The 23,448-nt window shown below is 35.0% G+C and overlaps 2 protein-coding genes across 2 annotated transcripts; both read right to left on the bottom strand.

Annotated features, from left to right (window-relative positions):
* Nucleotides 1-3,963: 3,963 nt before the first annotated feature.
* On the bottom strand, nucleotides 3,964-5,597 carry LOC132192348 (peroxidase 2-like). The gene is made up of 3 exons (XM_059607661.1): nucleotides 5,385-5,597; nucleotides 5,082-5,276; nucleotides 3,964-4,521 (listed from the first exon to the last, which is right to left on the bottom strand). Exons 1-3 carry the CDS (start codon nucleotides 5,595-5,597, stop codon nucleotides 3,964-3,966), a joined length of 966 nt encoding a protein of 321 aa, XP_059463644.1.
* A 5,615-nt stretch (nucleotides 5,598-11,212) lies between these two features.
* LOC132191301 (cationic peroxidase 1-like) lies at nucleotides 11,213-13,924 on the bottom strand. The gene is made up of 4 exons (XM_059606250.1): nucleotides 13,623-13,924; nucleotides 12,374-12,556; nucleotides 12,081-12,252; nucleotides 11,213-11,802 (listed from the first exon to the last, which is right to left on the bottom strand). The coding sequence occupies exons 1-4, from the start codon at nucleotides 13,851-13,853 to the stop codon at nucleotides 11,417-11,419; spliced, it is 972 nt and encodes a 323-aa protein (XP_059462233.1). The 5' UTR covers nucleotides 13,854-13,924; the 3' UTR covers nucleotides 11,213-11,416.
* Between the last annotated feature and the right edge of the window lie 9,524 nt (nucleotides 13,925-23,448).

Below are 23,448 nucleotides of genomic sequence, written 5' to 3'. Positions count from 1 at the left end.
GATAATTAATAATTCCTGCACCTATCAATAAAATCATTAATGCTATACATAATATTTGCTAAAGTCAACAAAAACCAAATGCGACAAGGTTTATATACCGAATTGCAATTGTAAAACCAGGCCAATGAGTTGATTTATTCCAAAAGCCTTGATTATCCAAATTATTAGCTTATTGACTGATTCAATTCCCCCTCGTTTTTGATTGAATACTTCGTTTATAGGGGTTTTTAGATATGAATGCAGCATCTTCAAGCCTAGAATACGGTAGATATTACCTCCACGTGCCAAGATTAATCTCTACATAGAAAAATTCAAATTGGCCTGAGTTTTCAGTAATATTGCAAAGACATTAATCATGTTAGAATATATGGAAAATATATTATATTTTTCATATATTTCATTATTATGTTGATATTGAAATATTCTTTATTTATGAATTGATTGTAATCATATATTGAGATTGTAATCAAATCAAGGAGATTTGATTACCAAACTTGTATTTAGACATTACCCTATAAATAGGGATCTTTGTATTGTAGACAAAAAAAGTTAATAAGCACAATGTAGCCCTTAGAAGTATTCCGAGTGGTAGACGTAGGTGTCTAACACCGAACCACCCCATGTTTCTGTCTGTCAATCTGATTGTTTTCCATAACAATCGTCCGATCCAACCTGCCATCACAAGATCAAGTCAACTGTTTGCCGACAACTACAACAAAGCCCACCACCAGTCAGCAACAGCCAATTCAACCTACCTTCCATCCGACAGAGCCGCGCCATCGTCTGGCCTTCTCCGGCATCATCCCACTCCCAAACGACGCCTTCCATAGCCATTGTCACTCCCGAACGACACCTTCCACTGCCAGCAAGTCACTCTAGAAGCAGCCGCAGCACTGCCGGCTGTCCACAGTTCCACGATTCACCGCCACAAATCTCCCTGCAACCAGTGCTTCCACCACTACCTGCCGGCCTTAGTCTTCGGCTTCCGCGCCGTCCAGATCTACTCCTCTGCTTATGCCAGCGGTCCAAGTGGACCACATCATGCGCACCACGCGCCGGTCAGGTTCGGTGCGCCGATCTGATAACCGCCTAAGTGGGCTCATTTTTTTTTTAAATTTTTGGCCCAAGTCGGCCCTTTTTATTTTTGGCTCATAGTCAGCCCTGGCCCGTAGTCGGCTCCTTTTTATTTTTGGCTCATAGTCAGCCCTGGCCCGTAGTCGGCTCCTTTTTATTTTTAGCTCATAGTTAGCCCTGGCCTGTTGTTGGCTCCTTTTATTTTTGGCTCATTGTCAACTCTGGCCCGTTGTCGGACACTTTTGGATTTTGGCCCGTTGTCGACTCCTTTTGAAGTTTGGCTCATTGTCAGCCCTAGCCCGTTATCGGCCCTTTTGGAGTTTGGCCCGTTGTCGGCCCTTTTGAATCTGCATTCACCAGCCACCTGCCGCCGTCGCTGGCTGCCCGCCAGCCTCTATCTCCTCTGGCAGTCGTCATCATCTACGGCCCATTCCCCACCTCCACTACCGCCGTCATCATTGTTTCGGATTTTAAACTCAAGGTTTCAAAATATTCCACCTTGAGTTTGAGGGAAGATATTAGAATATATGGAAAATATATTATATTTTCCATATATTCAATAATTATGTTGATATTGAAATATTCTTTATTTATGAATTGATTGTAATCATATATTGAGATTGTAATCAAATCAAGGAGATTTGATTACCAAACTTGTATTTAGACATTACCCTATAAATAGGGACCTTTGTATTGTAGACAAAAAAAGTTAATAAGTACAATGTAGCCTTTAGGAGTATTCTGAGTGGTGGATGTAAGTGTCTAACACCGAACCACCCGTAAATTCCTTGTGTTCATTCTCTCTCTTGCTTCCGCTATTATTCCCGCATCATCATTATTTCAACATGGTATCAAAGCTATTCAATAAATCAGTTAATTCAAATGAGAAGCCACCAACTTCATCAATTATTTGCCACATGCATGAGAAACCTGGCAGAAACTTTTGATGGTGATTGCCAAGTAATAAATTATAATCACAACAGAGACCAGCAAAATGCATTATCCATTGCAGCAATCTATTCTATAACTTCTGAAATGATTTTTAAGACGAACGAAGTAATAGTATTTGGCATTAATTGAGATAGCATTTGGCATTAATTAATTAGTCTGACGTGGCTTATTGCTAATTAATTAGAATGTAAGTTAACGGATGGACTTATTTGAAATCATGTTAAAACCTAAGAATCTAATTGTCAAAATTAAAAAACTTAAGAATTAAATTGAAACATCATGAAAACCTTGATTTTTCCTAGAATTCAAGTGGGTGACATTGAAGAAACAAAAAGAAATGTTGAGATAGCATTTCCTTGTGTTTTTTGGTCGGATAACCTCTTCTTTAGAACAAATTGTAATTAAAAAGTAAATACCAAGAGGGCCATAGCCTATATTTCCCTTAATGGAATTCAAAAGAGAATCCACCTTCTTTAAAGAGTGGGTAGCGATCCAAATTAAATTTTACAATTTTAATGGTGTTTATATTAACACACAATATATACGTCGTCATGTTATTTAAGGATAATAGATCTATTTTATGATCAAAATTAAATTTCACATATTTAATTATGTTTATATAGCCACATACTATATAAATTTATATTAATTTTTTTTTTAAAAAATTAAATGACATGACATCATATATATCGTTAAATGTAACAAAACAAAATATTGACAATAAAATATCCTCCTCATTTGGGCCATTTCACATATTTCATTATATGTTGGGTTCAAAGGATAACCCTAATTGATCGTGTATACGCGAACCATTTAAGAAGGCCTGAGCAAATTAAGGCCGGGCTGGAGTGGGCAGCCATCAAATCATGAGCCCAAACCCATGGGCCACTCCGTGAGATTAGAGATTTAAAAGTTTAAAGCCCAATTATTTTCTTATTAATTAGTGACTAAAAAATTGACGATATTACTTAAAAAAACAAAAAACAAAAAATTGACTTATGGAGACAGAAATCTATATATATAATCAGTTATGGCCATGTTTGATAAAGATTTTATTTTTCTAGGGATAAATGCAAAATTAGTTATTGTGGTTAGCCTAAATTATAAATCACTCCCTATGGTATAACAATTAATTTATAGGTCCTTAGGGTAGGCCAAAATAACAGTTTACTCCTTAAAATCAATTTCCATTAAGTAACTTAATAGAATCCGTTACTTTGTCACATCATACTACTATAGTAAATTAACCTAATATCTTCTATCTCCAAAATTTTACTCTGTGCGTAACCCTCCCTCATTTTCATATTTCTCACCACGATTTGGGAGCATTTTGCAAGAATTTGATCGTCGCATTTTGTGAAGTGGCTAAGGAAAACAAAGATGAGGAAGGGTTATGCTAATGCATGGGTAAAATTTTGGGAAAAATAAGAGATTAAGTTAATTTACTGTAACAGTATGACGTGGAGTGAGGGTTGATGTGTAATTTTAGCTTGCGTCGTAAAATGATGTGAAAATCCTAATTGTGATTTTTGAAAGTCATAAATTAATAATATGGTCACATTTTTATTGAGTATGACGTGGCAAAGTGACAGATTTTGTTAAGTTCCTTAACAGAAATTAATTTCATGGATTAAACTGTTATTTGGCATATCTTGAGGACCTATAAATTATTATTTTTACCACATGAAGTGATTTGTAATTTAGGTCAACCACAAAGATCAATTTTACATTTATCCATATTTTCTATTCTTAAATAAAAAATGTTAACAAATAATTTAAAATACAAAATACTCTTCAAAACACAAAAAAAAAATTTCATCTTTATCCAACGATAAAAAAAATAAATAAAGAAAAGAAGAAAAAACAGAATATTACATCTTGATTACATCATATAACTTTTTGAAATTAAAAACGAAAAACACTAAAAAATACATCAACTTATTGGTTCACTGCCCTACAGTTCAAGCGGATTTGACCCTGATACCCGGTCAACGGTTTTATACTGCCCATCTTCACCATGGACTTAGCAAAATCCTGCCAAAAAGCAATGGGATATGAGGTGTACTTGTTCACCAGCGCATCTGTGCTGCCTCCATTGAAAAGCTCCTGATCTGAGTGGAGAAGCCCCTTGCGCTGAGCCAAGTTATAGTAGTATGCCGGGTCAAAATATGCGGGTGTTGGGTCCAAGGACGCGAGGTTTGAGTCCCCGTCATTGCTTTGTCTTGGGCATATGGATTTGAGCTTTTCTGCAAATGCTCCCTCGATGTTCGTCTCGTTGTAGATGCGGTCCCTGAAGGCGACGCACTGTGCAAAGCCTATGGTGTGGCCGCCGGAGAGCGCCACAAGGTCTGTCTCGTCGAGGCCTTGGTTTTTGAAGTTTTCAATCAGTTGGGTGAGGTTCATGGTCGGCGCCGGGATGTCGGCGTTGGCTGTAGTCCTGCTGGCTGTCGTTGAGTCTCTCCTCCCTAGTTGCACCTCCCATGCTGGCCCTCCAAGCTGCACATTATTTTGAATATAAATTAAATTATTAAATTGTTTGAATTTCTATCAGTTGACTAATTTTCATTTTCACGATATTCTAATTATTTGTATGATATTATATCTTACTAAAAAGTGCGTTTAATACTTAAAAAAATTAATTTGAAGAAAAATGTATCCATTTGGTAAAAAAAATAAAAGCGCTTTTAAGGGTATAAAAGACAAAAAAATGCTAAAACGTACTTTTAACAAAAGTTTAAAGGCTTATTTGGAAGGCCTAAAAGTGCGTTTAATATTTAAAAAATCTGTTTGAAGAAAAAAGTACGTGTTTGGTAAAAATGATTGAAAACGCTTTTAAGGGTTCAAAAAACTTAAAAATGGCCAAAACACACTTTCGGCAAAAACTTAAAAATGAAGGTTGTGCCAAAAAGTGTTTTTTAGACTTAAAAACTTTATTTCTCAAACACAATTTTAAACATGCTCTAAGAATGAAGCTTTTGCCCAAAAAAATATTTTTTTGACTTTAAAGCTTTATTTTTCAAATGCAATCTCAAACATGCTAAATTTAAAGGACGAACCGCAACGACAGAGTCACGAGCTGCGACAGCCAAGATGTCTGCACAGGAGACCACCGGACCACCACAGGCTTGGTCCACCTCGGACTTGATGTTGTCCACCACCTCAAACCCTCGGGCAGAGTTGTTGTTGGGAAGTGCTCCTTTCTCGCTGTCAATGGTGGGTGTAGAATCCAGAAGAATTGAAGCATCACAACCCTGCATTATTATTTTCATAATGAGAACATCATATTATGAAAATATAATTAACTCAAGATCAAGATTAATTAGAGGAGAAGAAGAGAATTAAGTTTGTAGAATTAGTACGTTAACAAAGCAATCGTGGAAATGCAGACGCAGTAAAGAAGCCCCCATGCGTCGCTCTTTGTATATTGCAGTCCGGACGACACTTTGGATAGTCGACAAAGCATGTGGACAAGAGTTGTCGTAGAAATTGGGAGAAAGCTGAGAGAAAGCTGTGGCTGCAAGAGCCAACAAGACAAAGGCACGGACACAGAGAAGGCTACCTGCTGAAGCCATAGTATCTAATTGCTCTAGTAAGATTTGAATTATCTGTCGTCGTGATCTTTGTCGATCGATCTAGCTCCTAGGTTTTTGGTACCTTTGGCTTGGTTGGTTTTGGTATTTATAAGAAGAAATAGAGACTTAAAGGCTAATTTTTCTTGGATTTGGTCAAGAATCGAAGCTTCGTATATATGATCAGCTCAACTATTCCCTGGCCATTTAAATATATTAAAATCAGATCTGATTAGAAAAAATATTATATGAAAACTTGTGAATTTCAAGTATAATTGATCTTGGGTGGAATTTTATTCATTAGGTTAAAATATTAAATTTATTAACTTTGAGGTAAGTGGTAATTTAACATAATATCGAAGCTGAAGTCTTAATTTCAAACTTTAACTCTATTATTTTATAAAAATAATTCATGTAATGTTCAAATATCAATTAAATGATTAAATGATTATTTTTTTTTATCAGCAATTTATTGTTCGGATTGCTAGCAATTCAAACAGCAAGTATGTGAAAATTCTTATATGGCTAATCTATCCGAACACAAGAGCGGGTTGCTCGAGACTTACTTAGGCAAGTGAGCTCTGTGGGAACTCTTTCACATTTTTATTGCATAAATTGCTAGCAATCTGGACAACACAAATTACTAGAGATCACTATCCAATATTATCAGGGTAATTAGGATATTCTGCGCAGAAACTATTGGGTCATGAATATCATTAGACCATGTCCAAGAAACTAGTAGCTGATGCATTTGGACACAGTCAACTGTGATCGAGGTATATATACATTTGCACTGGATGTTATGTGGACAGGCTAAATCCATATTGGTGCATACATACACAAGTTGGATTGGGTAATTAATAATTCCCGCACCTATCAACAAAATCATTAATGCTATACATAATATTTGCTAAAGTCAACAAAAACCAAATGCGACAAGGTTTATATACCTAATTGCAATTGTAAACCAGGCCAATGAGTTGATTTATTCCAAAAGCCTTGATTACCCAAATTATCTGCTTGTTGAATTGTTCAATTGTTCAATTCCCCCACGTTTTTGTTGAATACTTCGTTTATAGGGGTTTTTAGATATGAATGCAGCATCTTCAAGCCTACAATATGGTAGATATTACCTCCACATGCCAAAATTAATCTCTACATAGAAAAATTCAAATTGGCCTGAGTTTTATGTAATATGGCAAAGACATTAATCAATTAATTCAAATGAGAAGCCACCAACTCCAACAATTATTTGCCACGTGCATGAAAAACCTGGCAGAAACTTTTGATGGTGATTGCCAATTAACATTTCCTTTGGTGATAACTGCTTGTCACAAAGATGAAGACATTTGGGGATAATATATCAATAAATTCAGAAAGTCAATAATTCACATAATAGATTATAAATTTCCTCATGGCTTCTTAGACTAATTTTCTCTTAATCTTGTTTTATTTATGTATGATTGATTTATTTTTCTTGAAAGGGAAATGACTCCCTTTGCAATTGTCTTTTCCTCTTGTTGGTACTTGTTTCTTAATTATCTTAAAAAAGAAAAAAGAAGGAAGTCATAATTTGGGTTTCCAAGCAGGAATTTGGCCATTTTGATTTTCTTAGGTTTATTATTTTGGGCCTCATAGACATAGGCGTCTTGGGGGAAAAGGATCCTCTCCATTTCAAAATCCCTCCATTTCTTCCATTTAGTGCATTTTGAAGGGTAGTACATTTAATGCACTATCATTATTAAAACTTTTGGACAACACTACCCTTGGGTTAACAACGGGGTGAGGTTAAGTTCATGCGCGGCTTCTCATATGTCGCTGTTTTTCTGCCCGTTTTGTTTTTCTTTTAGCCCATCAGCCCAGTGCCTCTGTTGTAATAAACAACTAACTAATCTTACTTGGGCCTCTCGTCCAACGAATCTCTCATTCATCATTCACCAGCTTTTTATTTACATGGTTAAATTTTCTACTACTGAAAATGAGAGTTGGGTTGGTAATTTTTTATACGATCAACGAATTCAATGCGAATTTAGCAAAAATAATAATGAGTTATGATTAAAGAATTTAACATGTTTATTTAAATAAGTCAGATTAAGGTTGATTTTATATAATCTTATATCTATGTCTCAATATACAACATTTAGAAATTTTTTTATACGATGAACTTATCACGAACTCAACATAAAATTAGAGAATTAAAGTTGAGGGTCCGCTGTTTTATTAAATAATTAAGTTGAGTTAGAATTAGTCCATATAGTCTTATATTTATATATTTTTTTTAAACAAAAGATAAATATATAATATTTTAAAGCTAGGATTTGCTAGGGTTTGGGGTTCTATTGGTTAAATTGTGTTAATAACTTTTTTAGTACTTAAGTTTTTATTGTTTTATTTTTTTCAACTTATATTTTAATTCATATCACAGATGAAACCTGACTTATGGGTAAATACTAGTTTAGTACCTCTGTCACTATTCCATAAATCAAACTAACAAACTAACATGTGTTCTAACAAAAACATGTCATATGTCCTAAAAAAAAACCCATAGAACTAATTAAAATAATTAAAAAAATTAAAACCTACAAAAAAAAAGGAAAAAAGAAGAAGACAAATATAGGGTGGTCCGGCCACCTCATTTTGGCCATTAAGGGTGACTGAGCCAACCCAAGGCCGGAATAGGGTGGCCAAAATTAGTTCGATTAATGAAGTGTGATGAAGATATTAAATTAGTTTTTATCCATAAGTTAATACCATTTATAATATGACTTGAAACTTAAGTAAAAAAATAAAAATAAATAAAAGTAAAAAAGTAAAAAGGTTACTAACCCTACATTTAAAAGCTAATATAAGAACAAGTTGGGACGACAGACATTCATTGCTTTGGTTAATGCTTAGAAGAGAGTGGTTGTCTGGTCAGCAGTGGCACACCATCATTGGGTTTTAGAGGGTAAGACCAGGAAAAAGGTAAAGTTAGAGATGTGAGCGTAGACTTCACCTCTTCTTAAAGAGATTTGATGTGTCTATTATATCTCCCACGTGTCAGCATACATGTCTCTTCTTCCTGACCCATCTTTTCCTTTCTCTTTAAACTCAACAGTACTTGCTTACACCTCTCTCTTTACTCTACAGGCCTTCAATTGCCTGCTTTCAATCCCCCCAACAACTACAAACAACAGAAAGAAAAAAAAGACTTCTTCTCTGTGAAAGCCAGCCATGGAGAATATGGGCTCCGAGAAAGGCAATGGTTCTCTGAGAAAGCCCATGAGAAGAAGGTACCATGCACGAAGATCAATACCACCGCAAGACTGTGTGATCAACATGGCTGAAGCTAGGAGAGAGATTGCCCATGCCTTGCACCTCCACAGATCATCACCATCACCATCACCATCACCATCATCATCATCACCATCAGCAGCATCAGCATCATGTTTCATGAATAGGGAGCCTACAATATCATCAGGTAACAGCAAATTCAACAATCCTGTTTTTGGTGGTTCACAATATTGTTATTCAGTAATGGAGTCTATGCCTCTCCCGGAACCCATATGGTCGACAACTGCACCATCAATACTGGCTGCGCCAACGCCGCCGGCCGTGGAAGCGCCGGAATTCGAATGGGGAGAAAACCAAGCTGCTTATACTTGGTGGCTGGGGTTTCTGAAGACATTAGATAATAAATACATTAATCACGAGGAACCAAAGTATCATTTTGGAAATTCTAGAATACTTTTTAGCCAGCGCTGTCAGGAAGGTCCAAAGCTTGGGGAGTCAACATTTCTTGAGGCGTGTGATCAAACTTCTACAGATGAATGGTTGATGTTTCCGACGACAGAAGATCAGGGTGAGACTGTAATATCCCCCCATGAAAATGGTGGGTTCTAAACTTATACTTCGTATAATATTATGCTTCTTATATATATATATATATGTCAAGTTCTTAAGTAATTTCAACTCTTTTCCACCCCAAATACATGTCCCTCTTTATCTTGTTTTGTCAATATCATGTGCAGGTATAAGGTAAAAATAAAATAAAATTATATATATATGGGTGGAGTGGAGTATATTAATTCACATCAATATTTTTTCTTTTTGTCAACACAATTAAGATTCACGTGATTTCACACAAATTTAATCATGAATTCGTTCTTAAGAGGTAGTTCAATCAGTTAGGACTATACTTAATGAAGTGGAGGTTACTAATTCGAATCCCCCTCCCCTCTTTACAGAAAAAAAAAAAATAATAATAATAATAATAATAGAACCATTGAAAAATGGGTGAATTTTATTATTTTTCATTAAAAGTCCCAATACAATTAGCAAATTCCAAAAGAAACATAAAGTAAAATCGGTAATACAATTTCATATATATATATATGAAATTAATCCTAATGCATGAATTTATAATGGCTCCAATGAATTCACAATTTGGTCGGACGAACTATGAACTCGATCGACAGAGAAAGAACATGGCACGATTAAAATCCCCTGAATCACCTTGGTGAGACGCCAAAGCTCTTGCGAATTAAACAATTGGGCTTGGGCGAAACTTATGTTTGGGTTTCAGCCCAATTCGATTAACTCTAGCATGGATAGTGGATATATAGAAGTGTCGACCCAGCCCCAGCTTCAATGAGTCAAATCATTCAGGCCCAATATCAGTCCAACGTCCCTTCACCTGGTCTTCTGTTCGGCGATGGCCCTTAATTAGGGCCTCTTTGGATGTGCGTTTGAAAAATTTAAAAGTTTGTTTAACACTCAAAAAGTCAATTTAAAGAAAAAAGTATTCGTTTAATAAAAAAGAATTAAAAGCGCTTTTAAAGGTCTAAAAAGTCTAAAAATAGTCAAAACACAATTGCCCAAAATCGTTTTTTTGACTTAAAATCTCTATTTTTCAAACACAATCTCAAACATGTTCTAAATTGTTCTGCATTTGCTCATGTCCTAAATTTAAGAAATCCAAAATCCAAGCCCTTATATGGACAACCCTAGTTTTAAACACCAACATGGTATTTACTTAAATTTGGGGTAGGCAATTAACAAGTTAAGATTGAATTAGAAAAAAAAAAAAAAGAGAAAAAAAAAAAAGAGAGAAGAAGGTCTTGTATAAGATAAGGGCTACGATTCACCTCCTAAAATATGTGTGATTATTATAATATAATTAGACTCAAATATAAGTTTAAACTTTGATTTATGTGATGTCTCAATATATTATATTATAATTCCGATCAATTGAATACTCCGGAAAATCATTGTCAATGGTGCAGCGAATGCCTGTTGCCTAGCATGCATGGGTTAAATTTTGTTAATATTGTGGCATGGGTGTTTGTTGTGGCCGGCAAACCCAATAAGCTTCCATTGATCGGTTAATTTGGTGGTCGACTTTGAATTTATAATTAGACTTAGAAAGATCTGAAATTTAGTATTATAATTTATAATTCATTGATCATCTTTTATTTGAGTAATTAATTCATCACTCCTTTTTCCTTTTTAACATATCTGCACAAGAGGGGAGATGGAGATTCGAACTAGTGACCTTCGCTTTATCGCTCCTTCTTGAAGCAAGATAAAAGGGATTATAATTATTTATAATATATGATAATCCATTTAGATATGTAAAATATCATAAAACAAATGCCCTTATTCTTTAATAATACTCAAAAGCTAGCACACGTACAATTATTATGTGAACATATATATATGCTCAATCTTATTCTGCATTATTCGGGCAGCTAAACGAGGGGATATGATCTTAATCTTATTATTATTATCCCCTTAATTAATCTTATTGTTTAACCCAGTAATTAAGTGGCTTAAATTGATCATCAGTTGACTTTCCTGCAATTTTCTCTGATTTGACCACGGTTGCCCGTAAGTACGCTAATGTTATTCATCTTCTGCATCGCCTTGATAAAGTCTTGTTGGAAGCTATTTGGGTTAAGCTTATAAGCAATAACTTGAGAGTCGGTGGAACCCCCATTGAAGAGCTCCTGATCCGAGTGAAGCAGACCCTTCTTGTTTACCAAATTCTCGTAGTAATAATTGTCAAAAGCAATTGGGGAAATGGCGTCAAGAGGGGCAAGATTGTCGTCACCTCCAGTCCTCGGACAGTTCAATTGTCGTACTTTTGCGAACAAGGGGTCTATGTTGGTTTCATTGTATATCCTTTCCCGGAAGACTATACACCTTGCTTTCCCTATTGTGTGAGCTCCTAAATAAATATATAGAGAATATATTACGATTTAAATTTTATTAGAATATAAATTAAATGATTAAATTTATTTATTTTTATCTCCTTAATTTTTGGCATAAGTGCTCATTTAACATGGCACCAAACAAAAGTCTTGGGTTAACATTTTTTTACTTATTAGGTGAGAATTTAAGTTTAAACACGAAGGAGAATATTATAATATAAATTAAATGATTTAATTTATCTATTCCTATCAACTAATTAAACTTTTGAAATAAATAGTAATTTAATAAACTTACCTGATAGAGTCACCATTTCTTTGGCAGTCAAACCTTTGTTTGCAAAGGAACTTATAAGGCCATTAAGATCCAAAAACGGACTGGGGAGTTCGATATTAGCAGCAGTTTTGTTTGAGGTGGTAGAGTCTCTTCTGCCCAACAAAACTTGCCATTGCCAAGAAGCTCCACCCAGCTGATTAATTGATCGATTCAATCATATATGAGGAAAATGAAAATACCAAAAGAATAAGAATTTTATGAAGTTGGATTTTTTTTTTTTTTTTTCTTTTTTCTTTTTTGGTTTAATTTCTTACCGCAACAACAGAGTCTCTTGCAGCAAGGGTTACGATGTCAGCACAAGACACAACACCAGGGCACTCTTTCTCCAGTTGAGATTTGATGGAGTCTATTACGTCATATCCCCTTAGTGAATTATTATTGGGCAAAGCCGTTTTCTCTCCATTTATGCCATCCAATAGCACTGATGCATCGCATCCCTGTTACAAAAAATGTTACTCAAACAGTTGTTATTTTTCTTATATATTTCAAATAATCATATTATCTGTCTCACCATAAAAACATTATCCATGCTTCCACGGTTTGTGGAGATCAATAAACAGTTTCTTAATTTTATGTCTATAGAATTATTAGCATATTAGCATGTCAAACATATATATTAGCAAGCAGGCTGGCCACAATTGACTGACTTGAGCATGAGACTCACACTATCTGTTTTATAAATAGCGAAAGGGACTTGGGAAACAAGAACAGGGATTTCCTAGAATTTATGTCTGAATTCTAAGAAATTTCAGTAGGGAATGAAAGAGTGATCAAGGGCCTTGGGTCCCGAGGTGTCCGAACAGATTCCCGAAAGCTCGAGTACAGACCCCACCTGCCCAGGTACCTTAGGACTCGGAGTCCCATATCTCATCGTTTGCTCGAACCTTTTGCCACATTGTTCAACCGAGCATCTTCATGCCCTTCTAACTTAGGGGGAAAAGAAAAATGCTTTAGAGGTTCTTGAGATACCAATTTTTATCAAATTCATGCCATATAGGTTTCAATTTTATCAATTTACCATGTAAGGTTAGAACCGTTATCAAATAAATCATTTTGTTCATATTCTATTAAATTTCTAATGGTGTTGTCATGTCACACCTAATCAAAAGGCTACACGTGTCTCATTTAATAAAAACATATAAAAATAATAAAGAAATTGAGTACATTGCAATAACAACAAATCTTAATCGCAATGAAATATGATAAATCACCACGTATACCAAAAGCCTAATCTAGTAGGAAATAATTGAATTAATAAAGAAAACTATTCATAAAGAAAAGAATAACCCTAGTACATGCACTCACACACTCACAACACATGCACGATGCAACCTGTTTTAAGGTAAGTTGATGCCAAATTAGAAACCTGGTCTACGTTAGGATTCATATATTACTTCCAACATACGCATGCAGACATTTACAGAGAAGATATATATATATATATATATATATATATATATAGTGAGCAAGAGGAGGAAGTGAGCTAGAGATGGGATGACTTGCTTGAACAAAGCAATCGTGAAAATTCAGACGGAGCAACGATGCTCCCATGCGCGGCTCTTTCAACACCGCAGCGATAATCGCTGACTTTACGATGGAAAGGGCACGAGGACACGATTTATCATAGAAAGTAGTGGATAACTGGGCAGACACCATTCCCACAAGAAATAAAAGTAGAAGGCAGGATTTGGTGGCAGCTTTGGGAATGGAGGAGGTAAAACCATCGCAAGCCATATATGACTAACGATTTCGTGTGATGAAGAAGAAGAAGGAGGAGGATATATAAGAAGAAGAAGGCTTTTCGATCGCTTGATGCCTGGTTAGGGCACAGGAGTTGTCATGTATTTATATAGGTTGTCTGACGTTATGCATTTTCTCATGCATAACTACGAATCACTGTACACGCCCTACTGGCAAGGCTTGTCGAGAGCCCTATCACTCTATCAGGGAGAAAAGTATCAAGGGAGACAACAAAAAGTAAGTACTTAATATAGACATATTAAGATACAATTTAGCTTAAAAGTTTAAATTATTAGGTTTAGATTTACTTCGGTATATATTAACTATTCTTTTTCTTTATACTTTATTAATGTGTAACACAACTAATGACGGAGGAATGTGGGCCGGCATAGGCCATGGCGGAGGTTAATTTATAAGAAAACTTATTTGCCCTTACTTACTAAATTTTTGGGCCTTTAGTACCTATTTATACTAATTTCTGCCTCGGTGTACAAGACCCAACTTTTTCTCATGTGTGAGTCATTTACACAAAAATGTCGCTAGTACTTCAAAAGTCACGACATTTTTTTTATCGGTCTTAAACCAAGACACTCGTTTTAGCCGAAGCTGAAAACAGAAGCTATCAATTAATGATCTTGATACCAATTGAAACATCCCCGCTTGTCTTTGAACTGGTTGACTTTAGCGTACGATTTGGATATATATATATATGTCGAGGCTTAGAAACATGCACCCGCGGGGCTGGGGGTGGACTTATAGGATTGGGTGGTAGATAAGGATGACGGCATTGGTTGAGTTGAGCCCCATCCTTTAATTCTCTGGCGGGTCCGGCTGGTTAATTGATGACCACCCCTAGCAAAAAGGTATACAAGCGGTGTTCCTAGGCCTAGCTACATGCATGAAATGTTTGAAATAATTATTTGTGGTTGATTCATGTGCTACGAGCGTACGTAATCCCAGTCTGGCGAGGGAATAAGGATTTGGCTAATTGCATCGATCATGTAAATTTTTCAATGGAAATTAAGAAAATGGTAAACAAGATCGTAATGTTGGAGGAAAAATTTACTTATTTTTTTTTCACTTTGTTCTTGTAAACTTTTCAATATATATATAGCTAGAGATCTTCTGCTAAAAAATAATTGATGATAAAATTATTTTTAGTGAAAAATAAATTATATATATTAATTTGGAAGAGAATCATTGAGTGCTTGATGGGGTCTACAGAGGGGTTAGTGAATAGTGGGTCATGAAGTAGATCAAGAGCTTATTAGCTATAATTTGGTTGACAACTCCTCAGTCTCATGAGATTTTACAGGGAACTTTAATGGGTCTATGGGAGGGATTAATAGGCCGGTGTAGATCAAGCTTTTAGCTATAATTAATTAGCTGTAGATAATTGAACAGCCACATGCATTTTCATTAAACATTTCACCCGGCTTTGTTGGTTAAATTATTATTTATTTATTTTAAATGATTAAATTACTATACTTTAATATTAGGATACTACAGCTTTTATAACAATCCCTTAAAAATTCAAGTATTAGTTTATATGTGCACCATGTGGCACAATCCTAATAAGCAACAAAATTTGACAGATAAATTTAATTTTATTAATGTTAAGTTAGTTTATAATTAGGACTTGTAGCATTCCTAATAACACTTGAAAAGGTCTCCAAGAGGTAGTTCAATCAGCTAGGACCACGTCTAATAAAGCGGAGGTCACTAGTTCGAATCTCCCTTCCTCCTTTTGTGTGAACATATCAAAAAAATAAAAATAAATAACACTTGAAAAGAAATCGATTAAAATTGAAATATGCATGGAGGCCAACAAAGAAGGATTGAAAATTCAACAGGATATGAATATCATAGCGAGTTCCTTTTATGGTTCCCCCTTGTCTTGATTAGTATACTATTTTTAGTAGTTGACTTGACGATAAGAGTTATTGTGCAATTAAAGATTTATCACCAAAGAATAGAATCAATTGATGGGCATGCGCTAGGACTACGTCTAATGAAGTGGAGGTCACTAATTCGAATTTCCCTCCTTCCTCTTGTGCGGACATATCAAAAAAATAAAATAAATAACACTTGAAAAGAAATCGATGAAAATTGAAATATGTATGGAGGCCAACAAAGAAGGATTGAAAATTCAACAGGATATGAATATCACAGCGAGTTCCTTTTATGGTTCCCCCTACGTCTTGATTAGTTGACTGTATACCATTTTTAGTAGTTGACTTTATGATAAGAGTTATTGTGCAATTAAAGATTTATCACCAAAGAATAGAATCAATTGATGGGCACTCGCTAAGGTCTGGGTTCGACTCTCGCAATGAGAATCCTTTAGCTTATTAGTATTCGCCACCTTGAGTTCCATCTATACCTTGGTGGGGCGGGTATTAAGCTATGGCTCCATTGGTCTTGAGGGAGCGCCTGCAGTTCCCACCGTCTAGGTCCCTCCTGAGCGACGCCCAGAGGGTTGGTGCTACTATGGTTATGCCCTAGTAGGATAGTTACAATTGGCCTCCCTCTCCAACCTTTTTTTAATTAGATTTACTTTTTTTTTTTAAAAAAAAAAAAAAAAAAGGAAACATCCCAATGTGTGGACAAGGACCCTCCATAAAAATGAGAAATTTCATAGTTTGAATTTTATGTTGTTAATTTATGGTGTATTTGGTATTGTGATTTCATAAATAAAAATGTGATTTTAACTAAATCACAAAAAAATGATTATTTGGAATTGCGTTTTTAAAATATTGTAATTTGAAAATGTCAAAAATTTACCAAACGCTTAATTGCATTTTAAAAAACTTTTAAAAAATTGCGATTTGAGCAAGCAAGGGTGGTTGTGGCATCAAAATCTGTGTACTTCAATTATGGTTGTGGCAGTAGGATGAAATAAACTAATTTGTAACATCACTAAAAAGGGAGTAATTTGCTTCAGTCACGGAAGGAGATTGATTTCGCGAGGTTATGAACGACTTTGATTGGATCCAAGTCTTGTCAATTTTGTAAGTCGGTGGCGTTCTGATTGAGCTCCCCATCAATATCAAGGATTCAGGCCATTCATTTTGAAAATCAGCTATGGGATAGAGCCACATAAACGTTTAAAGGAAAAAATAAGAAAAATTCGTATAAAAAGGGTGGCGGACTACCGTTTTACTTTTGAAAGAACAATAAGTTATTTCAAGGGGTGGTCTGGTGACTCCCCCTCACCCTTTGAAAGGGATAGTCGGTTCACTCGATCATATTTTTATTTTACCTAATTATTTTCTTATCATTTAAATTAAGAGAGGAGGTGATAATCGGTCTCTCCTAACTATACATTTGAACATCTCCAATAATGTTATGCATTTTAGTTAACTAAAAGCCACAATGATTTGTATTACCTACTATTTTTTCAATACAAAGTCCAATGTATTTTTTATTTTTTTAAAATAATATTTTTCAGTATTTTTTTTTTCTTTTAAACTACTAAGAGAAGAGAGAAAAATTATTGAAAAAAGAAAACAGAAATTATAGTGCTTGCCCAAAAATGACTAATCAAAAAATAAAATATGTATTTAAATAAGAAGAAGCCAAGTTGTTTGACGTAATGTATGCCTTTTTTTTTTGTTCAAGACAAAAAAAAAAAAAAAACGAATTCCAAAAGTTTGAAAATTGAAAGTATCTGTTGAGATGCTTTTAAAAATAAAAAGGCAAAAGAAGCATACAAAACATCGTTTTATTTGGGCCAGAAAGCTCAGCCTGTTCGGTCAAATGGGCCTCTGAAGCCCTAAACAGTCCGTTGGTGATCTATTGAAGTGCCCAGCTTTGACAAGATTTGAATAAAGTATTTTAGCCCCATCACCACTTCACTATTTGAGACTCAGGAGTCTGGACCCACGGTCAAGAAATAGAAAATTAAAGATTCTTACAATAAAAAAAAATAAAAAATAAAAAGAAAGAAAAAAAGGAAAAGATAAAGATAACTAAAGCCTTGAGGACTTAAAAGAAAATGTCAAAGTATCTGAAATACATCATCTTTATGAAGAAGCATACAACTCCACTACAAAAAACTGAGTTGCTCTTTACAAGAGGTTTCTGACGTGTTAAGCATCCTGACATGTTACATTGTTACTAAATATTAGTGGTGTGTCAGTTTTGACGTATGTGGAAGGTTAAAAATTGGGGTGTTAAAACTAAAAAATTTTTGAACGTCAGAAATTTTTGACGTGTCAAATTTGGCACATCAAAAAAATTTGTTGATGAGACATTATTGACACGTGAAAAAAAATTGACATGTCAGTAAAATTTTTCAAAAAAATTTTGACGTGCCAATAATGCCACGTCAATAAATTTACTGACGTGTCAAAATTGACACTTCAAAAAATGTTTTGACATGTCAATAATGCTACGTCAAAAATGTTTGTGATGAAGCAACACATTGACACGTCACTAAAAATGGTAATTTCTTAATTTTTTTTTTCCTCTCCGTATTTTTTTTTTTTGACGTTTCCGGATTGACCTGATACACAAGTTATATATATATATACTACAAATTATCCACCAAGCCATTACAAGTTCCATCAACTACACGAGTTCCATCAACTATATATACATTTCTTTCTGGTTTTTTATTTGAAAGTTTATCTAAGTTGTTAATGATCGCCTTCACTAATTATCTATTAATATTGCACTTCTGAGGCTGATCTAATTAGCTTATGTTCTCCGCGTCCCAACTATGGCGATAGCCATAATAGATTGATGTGATTAATTTAATCAATTATTTTGTTTTGTTTGTTTGTTAATAATTAACTAAAATCGATGTATGTGTTCATATATTCTATCTGGTGTGAGGTTTTAAATATTAACCGGAGCCTTTTCCTTATTCTTTATGCTACATGCTTTGCTGCCAAAATAACATGGAACGTGTTATGGTGATTGTATTGTTTGTGGTTGCCAAGGAACTGAAAGAACAAACATTTTTGCTAAAATGTGTTTGTTTGATAGACAAACTTAGACCGCATTTTCTTGTACATTTATTTCATTTTTGCAAGTAACACGAACTTTGTTTTGGTTAGAGTTATTAAGGGTAACATTTAGGGTAGCGCTAGCTTTTGTGTAGACTAGGATTTTGACCCAATCATCAGCCACTTTGGGGTGGGCTGGAGCAGAAGATGGGAGTCCTATATATGTTGAATATATATATTATGTTTGTGTATTTTATGAAAGATATTATTTCTTCCTATGTTATATGTGGAATTACTTTGGATAAATAAAATATATAACTTTGTGCTGATTTTAGCATGCCCTTTACTAATTATGGGGGAAAATTCATCTGTATGATCCATCTAATTTTTGAGGATGTTTAAATCCTTACTATTTGTCATTATGAATAATGTTGAGAGGATTGCATTTATTTCAAGGAGGACGTCCATTCTGTTTGCTACTATGATGATATTTACGAGTCTTTATTATTTGGATATTTTTGACGTGATATCCTACCCATTAAACTTATATTTTAACTACTAATTAATCTTTCTATTTAGGCTCTTTATTATTTGAAAATTATATATTAACGAGGTAGTAAAAAAAGAATTTTCCTCTCAAAATACCTATTATATATTCACTTTTTGTAAAGACGTCTTTTTCAAAAAACCAAAATACAGTTTTTGGCTCAAAGAGTTTTTACTTTTTACAACATAAATAACAAGAATTTGATGAAAATACAAGCAAGTTTTTTAGTGTAACTGATATTCCTCAAGGATGCCCTAACAACTTTTCTTTAATTGAAGATATTGAAACCAAATTCTGGTCTTAAAAAACTTTTTCGAACTTTACCAACATGTCCATCCCTCTCTCAGATCAACCCACCGTCCATCTAATTTCTCCACATTAACTTTTTAATTGACGGATAAAAGAAGGAAAACTGATCAGAAGATAGGGTGGTATGAAAAGAGAGCATGCAAAGATTGGTACTATCTCCCCTCATTAGAAATTATTTGAAAAGGTATAGCTAATGTTAGAAGTTGGTAATGCTAAATTGAAATCACATGACCATCTTTCTTTCATGGATAAGTCAGCAGAACTAAGATCAAAACTAAGATTTATTGGTGTTTTAATGAAGTACTAATGACAATTTCCTTGTTGTTTAGAATAATTTCTAATTGTCATCAAAGGGTAGCTTAATCGGCTAGAGACCACGCTTCATGAAGAGAAAGTCACTAGTTCGAATCTCTCATCCCCCTTTTGTGTAAACATGTAAAAAAATAATAATAATAATCATTTTTTATTTTTATTAGAGAGGCATTTTCCTGTTTGGGTCATTTGCAGAACTAATGACAAATATGTATTTTCTTTTGTATTTGGACAAGTTATGTTGTATGGTAGGAATTTCATGATAACATTTACTGCATGTTTGGTACTTCACCTCCTTTATGGCTTTGATAACCTCTCATTTTCTTTTGCTTATTAATAGACAACTGAAATTTTGCACACTAAAAATAACTGAACTATCCCTTAGGCCGGAAGAATACCATAGGTTGATTACAAAATATTCTCTCTGCCTATTTTACCTCAAGCTTCTACTCTTTATAGCAAATGAAACCAAACTCCCTACTCCAAAAAAGTTTTCTAGTCCTAATCCTAGTGCAATTGAACTATTGCTCATAAGAGCTTATTTAGTGTTACAAGAACTCTTCTAATCAACTAATTGGAAACCAATTGAAGTATTGCTCATCAAAGCTACTCCTGCAAAGACTTTTCTAGACAAATCCTACTCCAAACCTGCTTCTGCCAATATCTGCTGATGGACATCTTATGGTCTAACACTTATATCATCATCAACTTGCGATAGCGATGCATTCTACAAAGATGGAATAAGGATTGGGTGAATGTGAAAGCTAGAGCTAGCAACAAATGAGGACAAGATTCAAAAAAGTTTGTAAGATAGTTTGGTGCTGTGGAATGAAGATCTTTCACGTGCTATAAGGATAGGTGTAAACCCCAAAAGCACCGGTCAATGCTGTGAATGAAGTTGAGATGATCTTTACATTTAACCTTTCCAAGGAGAAGAATTTCCGAGCAGAAATTTTCCTGAGGAAGGGTCATCCCGCAAAAATTTGAGGATAACTTTCCCTAGGATAAATTGGCCGAGCCTCGCTGTGCCTTGCCGTAGCCGAACATCACTTCGCTTCGCCATCAATGAGCTTCGCCGAATGCCTCAAGCGCAAGGTGAAATATTCCGGTAAATACAGCCGACAAGGCACTTTACCCAATAATAATCATCGGGAAATATAGCTGTAAATGCACTTTCCTAAGCATAATCATAGGAAAATATAGCCGTGAAGGCGCTTTCCTGAATATAAACGTTTGGAAATATAACCATAAAGGCGCTTTCCAAACTCAGCCCAGCGGAGAATTTAAAGCCTCCACGTAGGATAATTCTAAGGCTGAAACCCTCAGTGAAATATAGCAAAGGCACTTTCCTGAGATTAACTCGGTGAAGTACAACTGGGGCGCTTTCCGGAGGATAACATTCGAGAAATATAGTTGTACAACAGTACAAGCACTTTCCGAACTTAACCTACTAAAGAACATAAAGCCCCTAAAGAATGGTTGTTCGAAGGTTAAATCACCTCGTATAAATAAGCCAAGAACATAAGCCTCTAAAGAAGGATGTTCTGAGGCACTCTTCGAGGTTAGGCACTCTGCTGAGCATTCTGCCAAGCTTTGCCAAGTCAATCACAAATATTAAACTCTTAAGTTTAAATTTTTAAGATTATGAAAAGAAAAAGGAAACAAGCGAGACAATAAAGTCGAGCAAGAGACCTTTTCCCATCAAGCACCCTGCCACATAAGATTCCTGATGCCCTACTAGCTAGACAAGTCAGCCATGGAAATCGGGGGTAACTGTTGGGAATAAAATCTATAATGGGTCCCATTATCTCTCAACAACCCTCAATTCTCTCAACGACCCTTAATTATCTCAATTATCTCAGATTATCTCTCAACTTTCTCAAATTATTCCTCAATTATCTAAAGGGAGAATATCGAGGGAGCAGTTAGACAAATAACACCCAATAAAAGGAAACTAAAGGCGTCCGTACATCCGATCGATCATTTATTTCTTAATAAATTGTTAGCTCATGCTACATTTTGACTTCATATACAATTGCTAACTTAAGCATCGGAGAGTCTTCAACAAAGGCTTGGAAACCCCTTTGGCGCTATTTATTATTTTGTAGGAGCTTGAAGATCGATGATCAAAGACTCCTTGAAGAACGTGAAGATCTCACCAATCGGAGATTGTTGGACCAAAAAAGTGCATCAATAATTTTCATCCAACAACAATCAACCCGCCACGTGTCCCACTCAATATAAAATAATGAAATATTATATATATATATATATATATAATAAAAAATAAAATAAATTATTAAAAAACATGTGGTGGTTTGGCCACCTCATTTTCCTCATAAGGGGTGGCTGATCACCCCAGCTCAGCCTAGGGGGTGGCCGAAGCCACCCCCAAAGGCCAATTGAGGGTGGCCGAAGCCACCCCCATGGTAGTTGTTTCCTGTGATTATCGACATTCATATCCTTGAATATCTGCTATGCAATTATCAGCGTAGGATATGAGTTATTGGTTGCTCCGTGATCTCATAAGCCTGAAATCATGGAGGTAGTTTTGCCTTGTTGGCACCAAACGTAGATGTCCGAGTGGTTCTCGGATACATGTGTGTTAATTGGACACTGACAGCTGGTCCATAATATGTTTGAGAGTGGACAGTTGTTTAAATATTGGAGATATTCTCACATTTATCTCAGAATCGTGGATTAGCTTTAGGTGAGATGACTGATCTACCCTCGATAAAAGATTATGATGCCCTCAGTGGGTCGACTATGCATTGGACCTAACAACGAGTTTATGTTGTAGATTGAGCCTAGAAGCTTGTTGGACCTTATGTGGCTGATCCATGACCCAACAATAGTTTATATGATAAGTTTACACTTATCATATCAATTATCAAAATGTAAACCACTTGTGACATTTATTAAATTTACAAATTGATTAATCAAAAAAAAAGTTTACAAATTAACCTAACAATTCACATAACACTTATTTCATTAATCACTAAAATGTGGACTTTCACACAATAATCTATGTGGCACTCATTTTTATAAAAATGAAAATAATCGCATGAATTTATAAATGCGTTGTAATAAAAATTATACTACCCGAACTTTTTTTTTTTTGGAAAATTTCAGAAAGCCTCCCTGAACTTCCAGCCGTTTTGACATACCCTCCATGAATTTTCAAAACTCTCACTTAGGCCCTCTGAACTTTGGTTTTCTCTCACTTTGGACTCTTTAACGTTAAAGTCAAACAATTTGACTTTTTATACCCATTTTACCTGTCCCCAAAACTACGTCGTTTTGTGAATCCTAAACTACAACACCTACCCAGCCCAAAACGACGTCGTTATAGGCATTAATTTTTATTTTTATTTTTTTAAAAAAAAAAAAATCGAAATCGGGGGTGGCTCCGGCCGATCTGGGGGTAGTCGAACCACCCACATGGCCAAGGGGGTGGTCCAGCCACCCC

Source organism: Corylus avellana, chromosome ca9 (assembly GCF_901000735.1).
Source record: "Corylus avellana chromosome ca9, CavTom2PMs-1.0".
Classification (NCBI taxonomy): Eukaryota; Viridiplantae; Streptophyta; class Magnoliopsida; order Fagales; family Betulaceae; genus Corylus; species Corylus avellana.
This window is presented reverse-complemented; position numbering and strand designations above follow the sequence as displayed.